Source organism: Solenopsis invicta, chromosome 5 (assembly GCF_016802725.1).
Source record: "Solenopsis invicta isolate M01_SB chromosome 5, UNIL_Sinv_3.0, whole genome shotgun sequence".
Classification (NCBI taxonomy): domain Eukaryota; kingdom Metazoa; phylum Arthropoda; class Insecta; order Hymenoptera; family Formicidae; genus Solenopsis; species Solenopsis invicta.
In genome coordinates this window covers 10184192-10200203 of record NC_052668.1, presented here as the reverse complement: position 1 = coordinate 10200203, position 16012 = coordinate 10184192, and the positions used below count along the sequence as shown (strand labels likewise).

The window sequence follows — 16012 nt, the reverse complement described above, 5'->3', positions numbered from 1 at the left end:
TGATTATATAACATGCTGGGCATATAACGTACTAGCACAATTGGTTATCTGGTTAATTTGAAGTAAATAATTTGCAGTTCTTTCTTTTACTCTGTGCTTGCAATTAATAATTTGCAATTAATTTATGTATTGTAAATGTATATATATATATATATATATATATATATATATATATATAGTATATACATTTACAATACATAAGATTTATAATAATAACATTCAATAATTAAGTAATAATTTATTTCACATATTATTACGATTTTCTGTAATAAACAAGTAAAGGGTGCTATCAAACTAGCAGCAGGTAAACTGACAGCTAGATCTGTTCGATTTCTGCTATCAATCTGCTTTTACAGAAATGTTAATAGCAGTTTAGCCAAATTTTAAACCGAGACCAAATTTTCCGCCATTTTCCGCCTCATTGTAAGTTTAATCTTCTTTCTTACTTTGTGATTTCAAATTTAAAAATACAAATCCTGCATATCATTAAATACTTAAATGATTAATAAATATTAATAAATATTTATTAAACATTTAATACTTAAACGATTAATAAATATTTCAATTAATCCATTAAGACCCGTGATTAGATCAGCAAAAATAGTAAAATATAATAAATGGAATATGATTAAAGCGCAAAAATTGACATTATTGGCATAAAAAACACGTTGCAAAATTCAATTAACTGATATAAACAAATGATTAAAAATTGGTTATACATAAAAATTAATTGCGCCAATTGATTCTGTGGAAAAAATTACTAAAAAATATATACAATTTTTTCTTAAATTATTTTATGCAAAAAATAAACTATATAAATTATTCAAAGTAATTTTTGAAGCTAGTAAAGTACAAATAGTAATAATAGTGATATAGTGGGCGAGACTACATGCAGTCTGATAAAATTTCTTGGGAGTGGAGTATTTATTCAAACTTTTACTACAGTATAAAGCCGTAAGTTGCAATATTTAGCCATTCTCGAGAAATATATATATATATATATATATATATATATATATATATATATATATAAAAGAAAATAAAAGATGTCAATAGCGTAGCGTTCACCGTTAAACTTTAGCTGCTACGTTCAGAATTTTAAGTTCGATCCTTGAGGATAATATTTTTTTTTATTTAAATCTTATATTTTTAAATTGTTATATAGAATTTTTTAATTGTTTTTAATTATTTAATTTAAAATACGCTGATTTAAAAAAAAACAAGAAAAATTTAAAAATGCACTTCTATTATTAATTAAATTAAAATTTCTCATGAACACAAAAAATTTATTTACAATAAAGATTTATAATGGCTGTTTTAAGAATGCCAAAATAAGTGTTTCAATAAATCGTTATACGCACAATAGTCTTCAAGTATAACGGTTTTGTTATTTTGTTTGAGATCTTAGCATACAAAACTTCTCGCTCATGAAAAAATTGATAAGAGATTCCCATCTATTTGGAACACGGGGCTATTTGAAACAATGAAAATATCTTTATATGGATACATGTTAAAAATAAATTTTAATGTGCTGTAAATGCGTTTTAACGTAATGACACTGCTGACAATGTTTCGTTGACGACAACATCATGTTAAAGTTGTGGTAGTAAAAGAGATGTTTTGCGACAGTCAAAGTGATTTCTGACAGTAAGCGTTTTTTCGAAATTTAAGTAAGAAAAACAAGATATTTTAAAAATTTAATTACACCTTGTCCAGTTGAATGTATTTGAAACAATTTGTGTCTATTTTTAAAAAATTGTATTGTATATAAAAAATTGTATTGTATATAAAAAACAAAATGAATATGAAGAATAAAAATAAAAAGAATTATATATAACAATTTAAAAATATAAGATTTAAATAAAAAAAAATCATCCTCAGTAATCAAATCTGAGTATAGCAGCCAACGTCTTAATGCCAAATGCAATGCCTCTGACTTATTTATTTTTTTTAATCCTATTTTTCTTCCTCGAGAAAGCTTGAATATTCCAATTCACGGCTTTACTGTAGTAAACGTTTGAGTGAATATTACATACCCATAAAATTTTATTAAAATTTGGTGATGGACGACTGCCGGATTCTCCTTGTTAGATCTTTGTGGTTTCTCTATGCCTTCCACTTATTCTACGAAGCTGGCTTTAAGAATAAATCAATTCCAGCGTTTTTTCTTAGGCTATATAGTCTATACATTTTTGTATCATGCAGGTCCTCGGGCTTCAGTAACAAGTATCTCAAAGATCTGTAATTTTTTAATGCAAATGGAGGACAGTTGCACAAAATGTGTGTGTTGTCCTTCCTTTTATCATCATAGAACTAGTATTTCTTTTGGTTAGCCTGAGGTTAAAAAAATGTGCCCTTAGGGCAACATGACATGTTAGGAAGTTAATGCTTACTCTGAACCTCTTTCTGTTCATCGCCAAGAGCTCAACAATCCTGCTTGGCGAAGATCGGTACATCAGTTGCCTTGCTTGCTGATAACTACTCTTTCCGATCAGGAGACAAAGGGGGTTATTACGATTTCTGAAACGAGGTGAAAATTACAAAAGTGAGCAAATTTACTAGTTGTTAACCAATAAAGTTATAAATGTTCTAGTAAATTTACTCACTTTGGTAATTTTCACCTTGTTTTAAGAACCATAATAGCCCCCAAAATGCCCCTGGTCTAGAAAGTTTTTGATATATCTTTTGTCTATGCGCGTGCGTGTCGTGGAGGGGACTCTTGCAACTTGGGTTGTGTTCCGTTTTTACTGGTAGTGCAGTAAATGTGACGTCATGACAGTACACTGTCACAACTATGTCACAACTCCAATATTACTGCATTACTGCCAGCACTGCTACAACTTTGTATTTCGGAACAGCATTGCAGTAGCCATATTGCACTGTAGCTACTTCAACTTGGAAGCTGCAGTAGTCACAGTGGCAATATAGCTACCATTTATGACGTCATTGATATTACTAGATGCTGTCGCAGTGCGCTGCGTACCAATAACGGAATGGATTTTTCACCTTTACCAGTACTGATAGTTATATCGGAACATAGCTTTGGTCGACGGGATTCTCTTGTGTATCTTGTTTTGTCAGTTTGTCCGTCACTTCATTGCCATATACACCCTGATTCGGATACCCATATTAGGATGAACACATTTAACTCATTTAACTTATTAAGGGCTTGTACAGTCCCTAGTAGCACAGTACATTGGCTTTACATTGGTTAACATTGGCGAAACATTGGTTATGTTGGGAGTACATTGGCCAATATTTCCCAATAAAGAGCCAATATTGGTCATAGAATCAATTGCACATGTACTTGTAATATTGCTCGCCAATTAATAAACAATATTGCATTTACATTGGAGATGCATTGGCCAAGATTTGCCAATGTAAAGCGAATATTGTTTATTAAAGAAATGACAATGTTTTGCCAATATTACAAGTCAACAATTTTACAATATTGCTCTTACATTGGAGGTGCATTGGCCAAGATTTGCCAATGTAAAGCGAATATTGTTTATTAAAGAAATAGTAATGTACTGCCAATATTACAAGTCAACAATTTTATAATATTGCTCTTACATTGGAGGTGCATTGGCCAAGATTTGCCAATATAAAGCGAATATTGTTTATTGAAGAAACGGTAATGTACTGCCAATATTACGAGTCAACAATTGTATAATATTGCACTTACATTGGAGGTGCATTGGCCAAGATTTGCCAATGTAAAGCGAATATTGTTTATTGAAGAAACGGTAATGTACTGCCAATATTACGAGTCAACAATTGTACAATATTGCACTTACATTAGAAGTGCATTGGCCAATATTTGCCAATCAAAAGCGAATATTGTTTTTTAAAGAAACGGTAATGTGCTGCCAATGTTACGAGTTAACAATGGTACAATATTGCACTTATATTGGAAGCGCATTATTGGTCAAGATTTCCAAATCTAAAGCGAATATTGGTTATAAAAGAAATATTAATGTGCTGCCAATGTTACGAGTCAATAATTGTATTGTAAATATTATCAATAAACGAAATAGGTCCATAAATGAAGAAACCTCAATCTACCTACATTCCAATAAGCAAACAATATTTTTCAATTGTTTAAAAAATTTTTTTTTTATAAAAATTTTTTATATTTAATTTGTATTATATTGACATATATTTTCTAATTGCATTCTTACTAAAACAAATAACAGAAAAGTTATTCCAGATACTATTCCGCATTTGTGAAATTAGTAAAAAAACTATAATTTTATATTTGTTTATGTAAATAATGTGCTTTAATTATACATATTCCATTTTTTTGATAACGTATATTGACCTCGATCTACCAGTTATATACAAGTATCAGCACAAAGCTTTCACAGGTCATCACGAAGGATCAGTTCGCAGCGATCACACAGGTCAAACAACGTTCACCGAATTCGCGACTTGGATGGGTGACCGCTTGGGTTAAAAAAAAATTGGACTAATATTGGTTAAAGTGTTAACCTTCTAATATTGGACCAATGTTGAAAACCCAATGCACAACCAATATATAATATCGTATTTATTTTTTTTTTAATATTGGTTAAATAAGGGTCGATATCATACTTTGCAATATTGGACCAATATTGAAAATCAATTCACATCCAATAGATAATATTGGGTTGACATGATTTTTCAATATTGGACCAATATTGCAACTTCAAGATTGGTTAAATAAGAGTCGATATCATACTCTGCAATATTGGACCAATACGGAAAATCAATTCACACCCAATATAGAATATTGGGTTTACATTATTTCCCAATATTGAACCAATATTTTGTGCTACTAGGGGTCCTATATCACCGAGGTTTCGATAGTGGATTTGACGATGGCTCCAGTTGCTCTGATATGCATATGACTTTTTATTCCTAGTCTTTTTTGAGACTAGGAAGTTCATGCATCTTAGAATGGCAAAGACTTTAGTTTGAAAAACCGTGGCCAATTTGTCTAATGGAATGCTAACATTAAGATCAGTTCTAGGATCGTAAAAGCCCACTCCAAAGCAACTAGTGTTACTTGATACTTCTGTGAACCACGTATCCACATACGAATTTACTAGAAATTTAGATTTTTTCCAATTATCTTTAAAAAAATGATTGGAACTTGTAGGTCCTTAATACCTGACATTTCCTAAGTATTCTATCCTGTTTCAAGGTGGAAGGGTTTTTGTGGAGCCCCAGATTGGTGTAACCGATGCCCAAGTAGTTTCACTCTTTCTGAGATATACTTAAGTCTATGTGATGCAAGTCTAGCTGAGCTGATAATAGTCCAGGAAAGGAATACATAACGCAACTTCAAGTGTCTCTGTTGGTGTAGTCTTCATGGCACAGCCCACAGGTAGCCACCCTGAAAACTTTCTAATAAGCCAACAGACTCCATTCTTCTCATTCTGGGATACCAGACAATACCTGCATATGTCAATCTCGGCAATAAAATTGTCTTGTAGATCCAAAGAGCAATCTTGGCTTAATGCCCCAGTTTCTGCCCATTGCTTTCCTGCACGCCCACGGCATAGAAGTGTAGAACTTGATTCTATTGACTAGAAGGTAATGTCTCCAATTAAGTTTGGGCTTAAAATAGACTTTCAAATATGTAATTGAAAAACAATAAGTCAGTTCCTTGTCTCAGAATTAAGATTCAATGAGTTCGGCGTCTTGTTTTCTGGTAAAAATTATGATCTCACTTTTATCCGGATTGACTCTAACATCTTTGGTCTGAGTCCTGAGTAATCATAAGTGTTTTGTCTATAATGGTGGAAAGAAAATTGCCCTTCATCACAATGGTTATGTCATCAATATAACCATAAAAGAGAAAGCCTACTCTCTACAAATTAACTAGAAGTTTATTTGCCACAATAAAGGGGATCACAATATCCCCTCCTGCGGGCACCTCCTGGAATTCTTCTTATAGTCATACCTGCATGACTGACGGTCAGAGGTCTACCCGACAGCATGCAGAGGATCCAGTTTATGAGTATCATTGAGATACTGTGATTAATCAATGCTTCAGCAATGATTATGTATCAGGTGCTATCAAAAGCAGTCTCAGTGTCCAAAAAGATGCCCAAAGCATAACCTTTCGTCATTAGCTGCGTCTCTATCATGCCCATCATGTGATGCAGGACCGTGTCCGTTGACCTATTGTCCCTATAGGCATACTGAGACGAAGCTAGCGGATGTAGGATTAAAAGATCGGTTTTTAAAAAACTGTTTATCAGTTTCTCTAAGGTCTCCAAAAAAAGACGTAAATCTAATAGGCTTAAAATCTTTGACCAGTATACGTCTATTTCTGCCAGGCTTGAGTAGAAAGATTACTTTCACAGAGAAGATACCTGCCCTCGAGAGAGCAGATTGAGCTTTAGAAGCTTCAGCTTCTCTCTAAAGCTGCTTTTTATAGCGACGTCTATCCGCCCCGCTATATCTTACACGGATTTTAAAAAAGTTGTATATGTCTTTTTAATAATTTTTTCTTGTAAAATCGATTGGCACGCGCGTAATTAATTTTTCTGTACAGTCAATTTTTAATAATCTGTTTATAACAATTAGTTGCCAAATTAATTCTAATGTGTGATTTATGTCATGATTTTTTGCGCTCTGGTCCTATTTTTAATTGTTATATTTTTGCTGGTTTATATACAAGTTTATTTACAGGTTGTAATGGGTTAATAGTAAAGAAATCTAGACAAACCGGAGGATGACTGTCTACGTCAGCACTTTCAAATTTTTTTAACGTATATTTTATAAGATTTTCTCTGGTTCGAAACTAAATTCTAAGCTAGTAATCAGCTGATATTGAAAAATTAGCGGAGCACAGCGATATTACACAACATACCCTGACCGCTATCAGTGTACTTATCATTCGTTTAATCTATTATTGTCTGATGTCTTACTAATTATTTGTATATATTACGTATGTAACAAAGTTGTTCGTCACTCTGTATGTAAAATATATTTTACATATGCATCGCGATTAACTTTTCTGTAAATATGCTACAATTTTGTATACACCTACTATATGCACTTTTGATCATCATAATAAATAAAGTATCGTAATAAGTAAAGCATAATAAAATTAATAAAATGGCAAATTTAATGAGATGGCTCTTAATTATAATTAAATAGATGTATTACTTTTGTGATTTTATGTTTCTTGAGTTGCTACTTTTAATGTTATATGTATAGAGAAAGATTTAGAAAAAGATATTTTTTTAATATTATTTAATTAATAAATCAGATGATCAAAAATAACATTTTATTAGTTGATAGCAATCTTTGTATACAATGCAATGTTTTACAATTTGTCTATCATTCTACTACCTATAAAATCTATCCTAATTATGTCTATTGTTTATGTATTTTATCCATTGTCTGGAAATAATCAAATTATCATTAAAATGTTTTATTACATAGTAATTTCATGTCAATAAGGATATGAATTTCAACAGCAACATAAATCTATCATGCGAAAGTATTTGTTACTTTACGATTCAATCACATACAAAATATACTTGTAAATAATACATATATGTGACAATTTGTGTGTGTTGATATGAATAGGTCCAGACACGCAGCGGTGTGCAGGCACCAATTCTAGTAAGTATATACTTGTAAGAGATGTGATTAACATCTGGACCATAGCATTTGTATTCAACGCTTTTTACACAAAACACGCACGTACTCAAAGATATATGTATTTGATAGTGCGGCTGACGCACTAATGAAAGATCACTTCGCTATTTATGCAGTACTACTATTGCTCAAAATAAATAATTTACATATGTATATATATATATATATATATATATATATATATATATATATATATATTCTTAAATCACCCATACTTTTACTGCAATCGTATTACCTTATATGTTAATTTCAAAGAAAACATGGTTCAGCAAAAACCAAGTTACAATTACAAAATTGTTAGTTATAATTTTCTACTCAATAATGTAACTGTTATACTCATCATATAACGGTTATTTTATTGAGTATTGCATTATTAAACAATTATATGTTGAAAATTATGGAAATATGGAAACTATCTTCAAATAAATTAGTCACCGAGCTGATGAAAATATAGTGCAATAATAAGTGCGTAAGTTATTTTTGTTTAATATACAGACTTTATTTTAGACGGTTCGGCACCATTTTGGACCTTCAATAAGTGAGGAACAAAAATTTGATTTTAATTAAAATGTCATAGCGAAGGAGTTGTTTAATGTGACTCTGTGGTGTCTATTCGTTGTTGTAACACGCTGGTTTAATATTCCAGTGTCGACTAACAAAATTTAAGAAAAAGAATATATATAATCTTACGAGAAAAGATGTAACAATGACACACCGAAATAACTTACCAAGATCGTTATCCTCAATTCCTATTCCTACTAACATTCAAAGCTTTCTGCATTTAAAGAAGAACATTTTATTAAAAAAATATGTTATTTTTAAGAAATTGTCGCACTACCTCTTAATTTGTGTAAAATTAAATATTCTGTGGCAAACTTGGTGAGTTGTCTCAGTGTATCATTGTTATATTATATTTTTTCTTGTATAATTATATATATATTTTTAAAATTTTTAGTTTTGATAGTCAACACTGAAATATTTAACCAGAATGTCACAACAACGAGTGGATCCTAGAGTCATATTAAACAACTTCGTTATGGAGTTTTAATTGATGTCAAATTTTTATTCTTCACTTGCTGTAGATGGCCCAAAATGGAAAATGCCAAAACGTCTAAAATAAAGTCTGCAATAATAAACAAAAATAACTTGCGCACTTATTATTGCGTCATACTCGCATTAGTTGGTGACTAATTTATTTAAAATTTTCGAAAGTAGAACTCTATGGATTATAACTACTTTATCATTTTATTATACTGTTTTGAAACTTACAATTAGTGTTTGCCGACAAATTTTCTTTTTTGCGAGATTATTTTTCCTTCTTTTTTGTAAAGAAGTGATTCTTTACGAGTGCATCATCCGGAGTGGTAATCACCCAACAAACCAAGTTATAGTTATATAAATGTTAGTTGTAATTTCCCATTTAATAATATAATTTATAACAACGAGTGTTATATAACAGTAATATTGTTGAGTCAGAAATTACAATAAATATTTATACAACTGTAAATTTGTGTTTGCTCAGTCATTTTTTTTAAATTTACTTCAAATTTGTCCCTTACTTTAAACTTATTAATCTGCGTGTTTATTGATTACACAACCACACAAAAAAGAAAAAGTATCAGGTCCGAGAGATTAGACCCATGTATCTCTACGTATTTTGAAACTCTGAAACCGAATATGACTTCAGAATTGCGCCATAAGATCAGAATTTTTTTTACCGGGATGAATAGTGTGCAATTTTAAGGAATGTTTGGCAATTTTTTAAGAATAAAAAAATTCTGATCTAATAGCGCAATTCTGAGATCATATTCGGTTTCAGAGCCTTAAAATACATAGGGATGCATGGATCTAATCTCTCAGACATGACACTTTTTCTTTCTTGTGTTATCAGCATTGTATCTACCGCATCGTGTCTGTAGCAGTTTATTTCAAGGTGCATGTACAATGAAAAAGCGATGTGATACACAAAGAAAAATAGATATCAGTAAACCTACAAGGACATTTATGCATTTCAATTTTGATTTACGATTTTCAATATACGATGGATACTGATAAAATTTCTTAAAAATTGTTTTTAATCCTCTGAAGATACCATGGATTTTTAAAAACTCCAGTAAATTTTCAATTTTGACTTATTCATTACACAGTAAACGAAAAGAATCTGTATTTCTTCTTAAAAAAAGTTGTTGATAGTGAGAACTTATCGGTCAAGTAACGTCGTATTTTGTCAGTCGTGTTTCATATAGCGACACGTGAAAGTTGGGGACGTCAAAAATCCCCTTCGGATTGTGCAAAGTAGTATTTTGTGCAAGTAAGTGAGTCATATGTTTGGTTATTTTTAGCTTTAATTTTGATATGTAACGTAAATAAACAATTATTTTATTTTCATAAAATAATACAAAACTTGATTACGCTATAAGTTTGAAAAAAAGACGTTTGAAAATATACTTTTGGCTTAAAAAATTTAATAAAATATATTAAAAATCTTTTAAATGAGTAATTTTATAATAAAATTCTAACTTTTTCAAAAAGTAATTTTTTTGATTTAATGTTACTTTTTTCTTATTTTCCACCAAAATTACTGATGTCATCAAATGTCATCAAATAATTATTGGTTTAATAACGAATTTTGTTGATTCTGCCTTAAATTTGATCTCATACAAAGTAAGTAAAAAATATTTCAAGTCAAATAATTATAATCATATTCTGGAATGTTAGAAAAGTATATCAGAGCTTTTGCAATTCTTTTTAGAATTCAAAAACTCTTTTAAAAACATATGACTACACCAATAATCTCCCGTGTCCAAGTAAGTAGTGAAAAACAACGATGTCCTTGGAGGGTTAATAAACTAGAGCAATAGGAAATAATGATTTATTGTGTATTATTGATAGAATGACAACTAACATTTTGAGCTTTCCGAATTTTCTTTCTTTCATTGTCTATTAGCGTTTTGAATTGTGAGTTTTGGCTAATTAAAGTATTAGTAAAATATTTAATTATATTTTGTATTTATGATCATCCTTTAATTAGAATAAAACAAGTACTATAAAAGTGAGATAATTGTGTATATTAATTTAATCTTTTCAATATTAGATAATATCTAACATAGCTAAAGACGATTGTCTTCATTATTCTAAAAAATAAAAAACAAAAAAAATTGATCAAATAAAATAGTAAAATGTTCCGACTTCTACATATTTTATGTCTAATAATAATCAGCAGTAGGTATGCGTATACCAATTCTAATTCGCGTCAGCATTTTGATAAAGACCTAAAAATACATCTATAGGGTGATTCTTATAGCGATTTCGGCTGGGACATACCGGTTGCATTTTTCAAGTGTCAGTGCAACTTTTGTGTTTGGCTAGTCAAATAATGCAGTCCCTCAATAGTGCCGCGTGTTCGTCTGGGTTCAATACACCTCACAAGTGCATATTGGTTGTATGTACACAAAGTGGACCTGAGAAAAAAGTCGGAGCCAGTTTGTGTGCTACCGGTAAGGTGGCACACCGATGCGCCCCAGCCAAAATTGCTATTAATGGTTGGAACAACTATTTACCATAAGAGATGGCTTACCGACTGTACTCTATATAATTTATATGGAATAAAGTTAGTAATGGTTGGAACAACTATTTACCATAAGAGATGACTTACCGACTCCACGTAATTTATATGGAATAAAGTTAGTAAGTCATCTCTCATGGTAAATAGATGTTCCAACCATTAAGAATCACCCTGTATATCTATTGTAACATCAATCGTAACAATGATTATAACTCTCGAAGAAGAATTTACACTGGAAAGATTCGCGAGAGGCATGACGTCACGTGAGGATGAGTCCGCGGAGACGTTATCAGAAGGTCACGTCACGATACAATGACTGCTATGCGAGAACAGAAAAATACGAAACGGGAATATGTGATTTTCACCAAGCAGTTTGCGAGAAGAATAAGTTACATAAGTTACAAGTTTTGGGGTCCTAAAATAAAATGCATTAGTTACGAAATTTAACTAAAGTGCATAAGTAAATTGTTTATTTTTTAATTATAAATAACTCTATTTTCAAAATTATTTTTCCATGTCCACACAAGATCCATCTGAATCAGCGATTTTACATTAAACGATAAAACGGCGTTCGTCATATAGCTATTTTCTCTTGTTCCAAATAAATATAGATATTCATGCTTAATAATAGAATAATTTATAAAACATTTTTATATTTTGGTAATTTTTACGATATGACATATGCATATACCTTAAATTAAATACGGCAGATAGAAAACATAATGGAAAAAATTTGACAACACGTACAAAAGCTAGGAAAGAGAGAGAATGCTGTTGGGATATAAATAGCTGTAATGAGAAGGAAAAAGCATATTGCGTATTGCGTACATGGTTGAGAGGGAAAGGGAACACGTATAAGGCCTTTAGCTTTTGGCGGTAATGGGTGGCGCCAGTGGCAACAATGGTGACTAAACGCGATTTTTCCTTCTTATGGCCTACATGCTGAAGAGTGCAATTTCCTGAATGTCATCACATTGCAGGGGGATTCAGTGGACCCCATGTGACCGTTATGTTATTATTTGGAAGTATGACCATTACGGGTTAAGATTGGTCTATTAATTAAGTTGAAAAAGAAATAAAGATCACCAAAAAAGCCTTTCTTTCACTCACTCTTTATTCATCGAGATTTAAAAGCAGAGTTTTGAAATTTTCGTAAAATGTAACTTTTCTTATAACAAAAAATTTTCACTAAAATTGAACCCAAAATTTTTATTAGTTTTGAAAAAAGATGTTTATTCACTAAAAACCTGTCTGTGGAAAATTTAATTTCTTCAAGTTTAAGAGGATGCTATAGTGACCGAAGAACTTCCTCGACGTCGGCATTGCAGATTATTTTTCGAGGGAGACCAGGCTATCGCTCTTTGTCCAACGCATAGATCTGTCTTTGTTTTTCGATTATTTCGCCATCTGCGAAAAGACCTATCAACTACAGCCACTGCTCTTCTTGCCATCGTTTACGTGCGCTAAGCGAAATTTGGACACGTACAGCTGTTCACCTATTAAACTTTTTTGTTAGGTTGTTGATTGAAACGATACACAGTCAGTGTTGTGTGTTAGAGTTTTCTGAAGTTCGCCCTGGTCTCATTTTATACATACGAGCTACAGAACGTCAGTAAATAACAAAAATTAACCTTGGTTGACAGATCCACGAAACGAAAATACCTAAATGAATTTTTAACTTTTTGATCGATTTTCTCATAAAATTTACCAGAGCAGACTTTGTTTTGGTGTGTACTTTTATTTTGCAAAAGGATTTTGTGATCTGTAAAGCCAATTCAAAAATTAATGAACACTGTAATGGTCGGTAATTTCCGTCAGTATAGCATCCTCTTAAGCACAGCAAATTACAAAGGTGAATTTTCTACTTCAAGAGTCGCCCTATCATGTCCTTATAAACGCTCCAGTGTTCCTAGAATATTATACAAATATTATTAAAAATTAAGAAATATTAAAATAATCAGAGAAAATTGTTATGAGAATACACCTTTAATATTAGAGAAATATTGCATTAAGAGGATGCTATAGTGACCGAATAACTTCCTCGACGTCGGCATTGCAGATTATTTTTCGAGAGAGACCAGGCTATCACTCTTTGTCCAACGCATAGATCTGTCTTTGTTTTTCGATTATTTCGCCATCTGCGAAAAGACCTATCAACTACAGCCACTGCTCTTCTTGCCATCGTTTACGTGCGCTAAGCGAAATTTGGACACGTACAGCTGTTCACCTATTAAACTTTTTTGTTAGGTTGTTGACTGAAACGATACACAGTCAGTGTTGTGTGTTAGAGTTTTCTGAAGTTCGCCCTGGTCTCATTTTATACATACGAGCTACAGAACGTCAGTAAATAACAAAAATTAACCTTGGTTGACAGATCCACGAAACGAAAATAAATGAATTTTTAACTTTTTGATCGATTTTCTCATAAAATTTACCAGAGCAGACTTTGTTTTGGTGTGTACTTTTATTTTGCAAAAGGATTTTGTGATCTGTAAAGCCAATTCAAAAATTAATGAACACTGTAATGGTCGGTAATTTCCGTCAGTATAGCATACTCTTAATGTTATATGTCCGTTTTATATAATATTTGTGGTACATTATTTTAATATCCGTGGAATATTAAATTGAAAATATTCTACAAATATTATTTTTGTTTAAAAATTAATCTAAATTATTATGCATAAAATTATTATTCATAAACTTTATAATTATTACATTTGAAAGTTGTAATGTTTATGATAATTTAAAATAGTAAAGTAATATCATTACTATTGAATAATATTATTTACTTCCTATATAATATTCATATAATATTCGAACAATGTTATTAGAAAATGCCATATATACAGCCATTTTTTATTAATGTTAAATATTTTAGGAATATCATTTAATATTAAATAATATTGTAGCGTTTATAAGAATATATTTTGGAATAAAACGAATTTTTGCAATTAAACTATTTTAAAAAGGCTTCAAAAAATATTTATTATTTTTATAAAAAAATGGTATAGTTTTGGTAATACGCATTGTATCAAATAGTTATATGAAATTATGAAGCATTCGATACTGCTATTTTTTTACGAGAAAAGTCTTTTAAAAGAACCAGTTGCCCCCTGGATTGTTGCCGATTGGAGCCGAGGTAAATTTTTTTAAAAAAATTATTATGGCTCTACATTTTAAGATTAAGGCGGACAATAATAAAGTGCAATGGCTACAATTTGATATGAAAAACGAAAAAAATTATAAAAATATAGTTATGTTAGTCATTTGCTATGCATAGAAATTAAGACTTTGTACGTGTAAAATAAGCATGATCCTATTTCGAAATTACAACAAAGACCAACACTGTATTTTTGAAATATGTTTAATATAAGAGAAACTTTAATATAAAAAAAAACACTGCTTCGGGAATTTCATGTATAAATTGCCGTGCGGAAACAATTTGAATAATAACAGAGCAGTAATTGTGTAACATGATAGTTGAGAAATATTGCATTAGATAGCGCTAAAGTCAAAGAACAAGGACCGATAAGTGCGTATGACAAAGAGCGTTAATCTATTTCCCTTACTCTTTGCCTCGCGCGTGACCACGCTCGAATTTCTGTGGAAGAAAAACTTACAGTACCGACGTCGAGTGAGTTCCACCGTCACCCCAACATCGCCTAATAGCTGGCTGTTCTGTTGTTGCTAGGAATACGTTAGTCTTTGTATAAGCGCTCGTTTGAGGGCTTGTAGTTATCCTGTAACGGATTAATAATTGGTAACAATGTCCTCGTATATCTGCTTTGAGTTTAGCTAGGGTGAAGTCGTAGCGCTCCTCATCTTTGGCTGTTGCACAAGGCGCTCCTCATCTTTGGCTGTTCAACTTTTGTAATTTTTCACCAAGTTGTATGATACAAGATCGACTCCCAAAACCCCTACTTTGTACATACTTTTTGTTCTTAACGACAGTTATCGACATTATTATGTAGATGTTTTATATGGCAAAAAGCTGCGCAACGATTATCGTTAAAGAACAAAAAGTGTATAAAATAAAGACCTAGATTATATATTCTGTACATGCTTTTTGTTTTTAAACAATAGATGTCGTTGAGGAGATATTTTATGTGGTAAAAAAGTTGCGCAACAACACCGACAACTATCTTTAAGAACAAAAAGCGTGTATGTACAGAATACATACCCAGATCTCCCGCGTGACGTTTTTAGAATGTTAGGTCTTAAAAAAAATGCTGACGCAAGTGAGTTAGAATAGATGTAGTATTCCTATTATCAACTGCATTGTTCAACGTTTCCTATGCTCAAAGAGCAATGTAAAATTCGAATTAAAAGACAAGTTTTTAATCTTGAATGGAAAAAACAAATAAAATGCTTAAAAGAAAAGCGTTAATCATTCAATAACAGAAGCGCGCATTAATACATTTTTTTATTTTAAATGGGACAGACAAGCCAGACTGCAAAAAGTGTTTTAAGGCCCTGCAAGAATTGGAAAACATCGACGATGAAGCCGATCAATTAGGTATCGGCTTTGTAAAGATTGCAGACGAAGAGTTGGCGGATGAATATAATCTCGGTCCTCTCCCAGTTCTTGTCTATTATAGGCATCAAATTCCGATCATTTACGAACGTAAGTATGAGAGAATAATATACGTTACATAATACACAATTTTATTTACTTAAAATCTATATATGGAATAAGACAAGATAATTCAGTGATATCTTGCGTTAATTTCTTCTTAAAAATGGAATTTTTAATATTTTATATTTGTTCGTAATAACTGCTACATATCT

General features: G+C 31.2%; 1 protein-coding gene across 1 annotated transcript in view; it reads left to right on the top strand.

Moving 5' to 3' along the window:
- The window catches only part of LOC105198599, a 95172-nt gene that overhangs the window by 37258 nt on the left and 41902 nt on the right, over positions 1–16012 (top strand). The window contains exons 4-5 of the mRNA XM_011165361.3: positions 7588–7623; positions 15666–15848. Coding sequence (XP_011163663.1) covers positions 7588–7623; positions 15666–15848 — 219 coding nt within the window. The remainder of the gene's footprint in view (positions 1–7587; positions 7624–15665; positions 15849–16012) is intronic.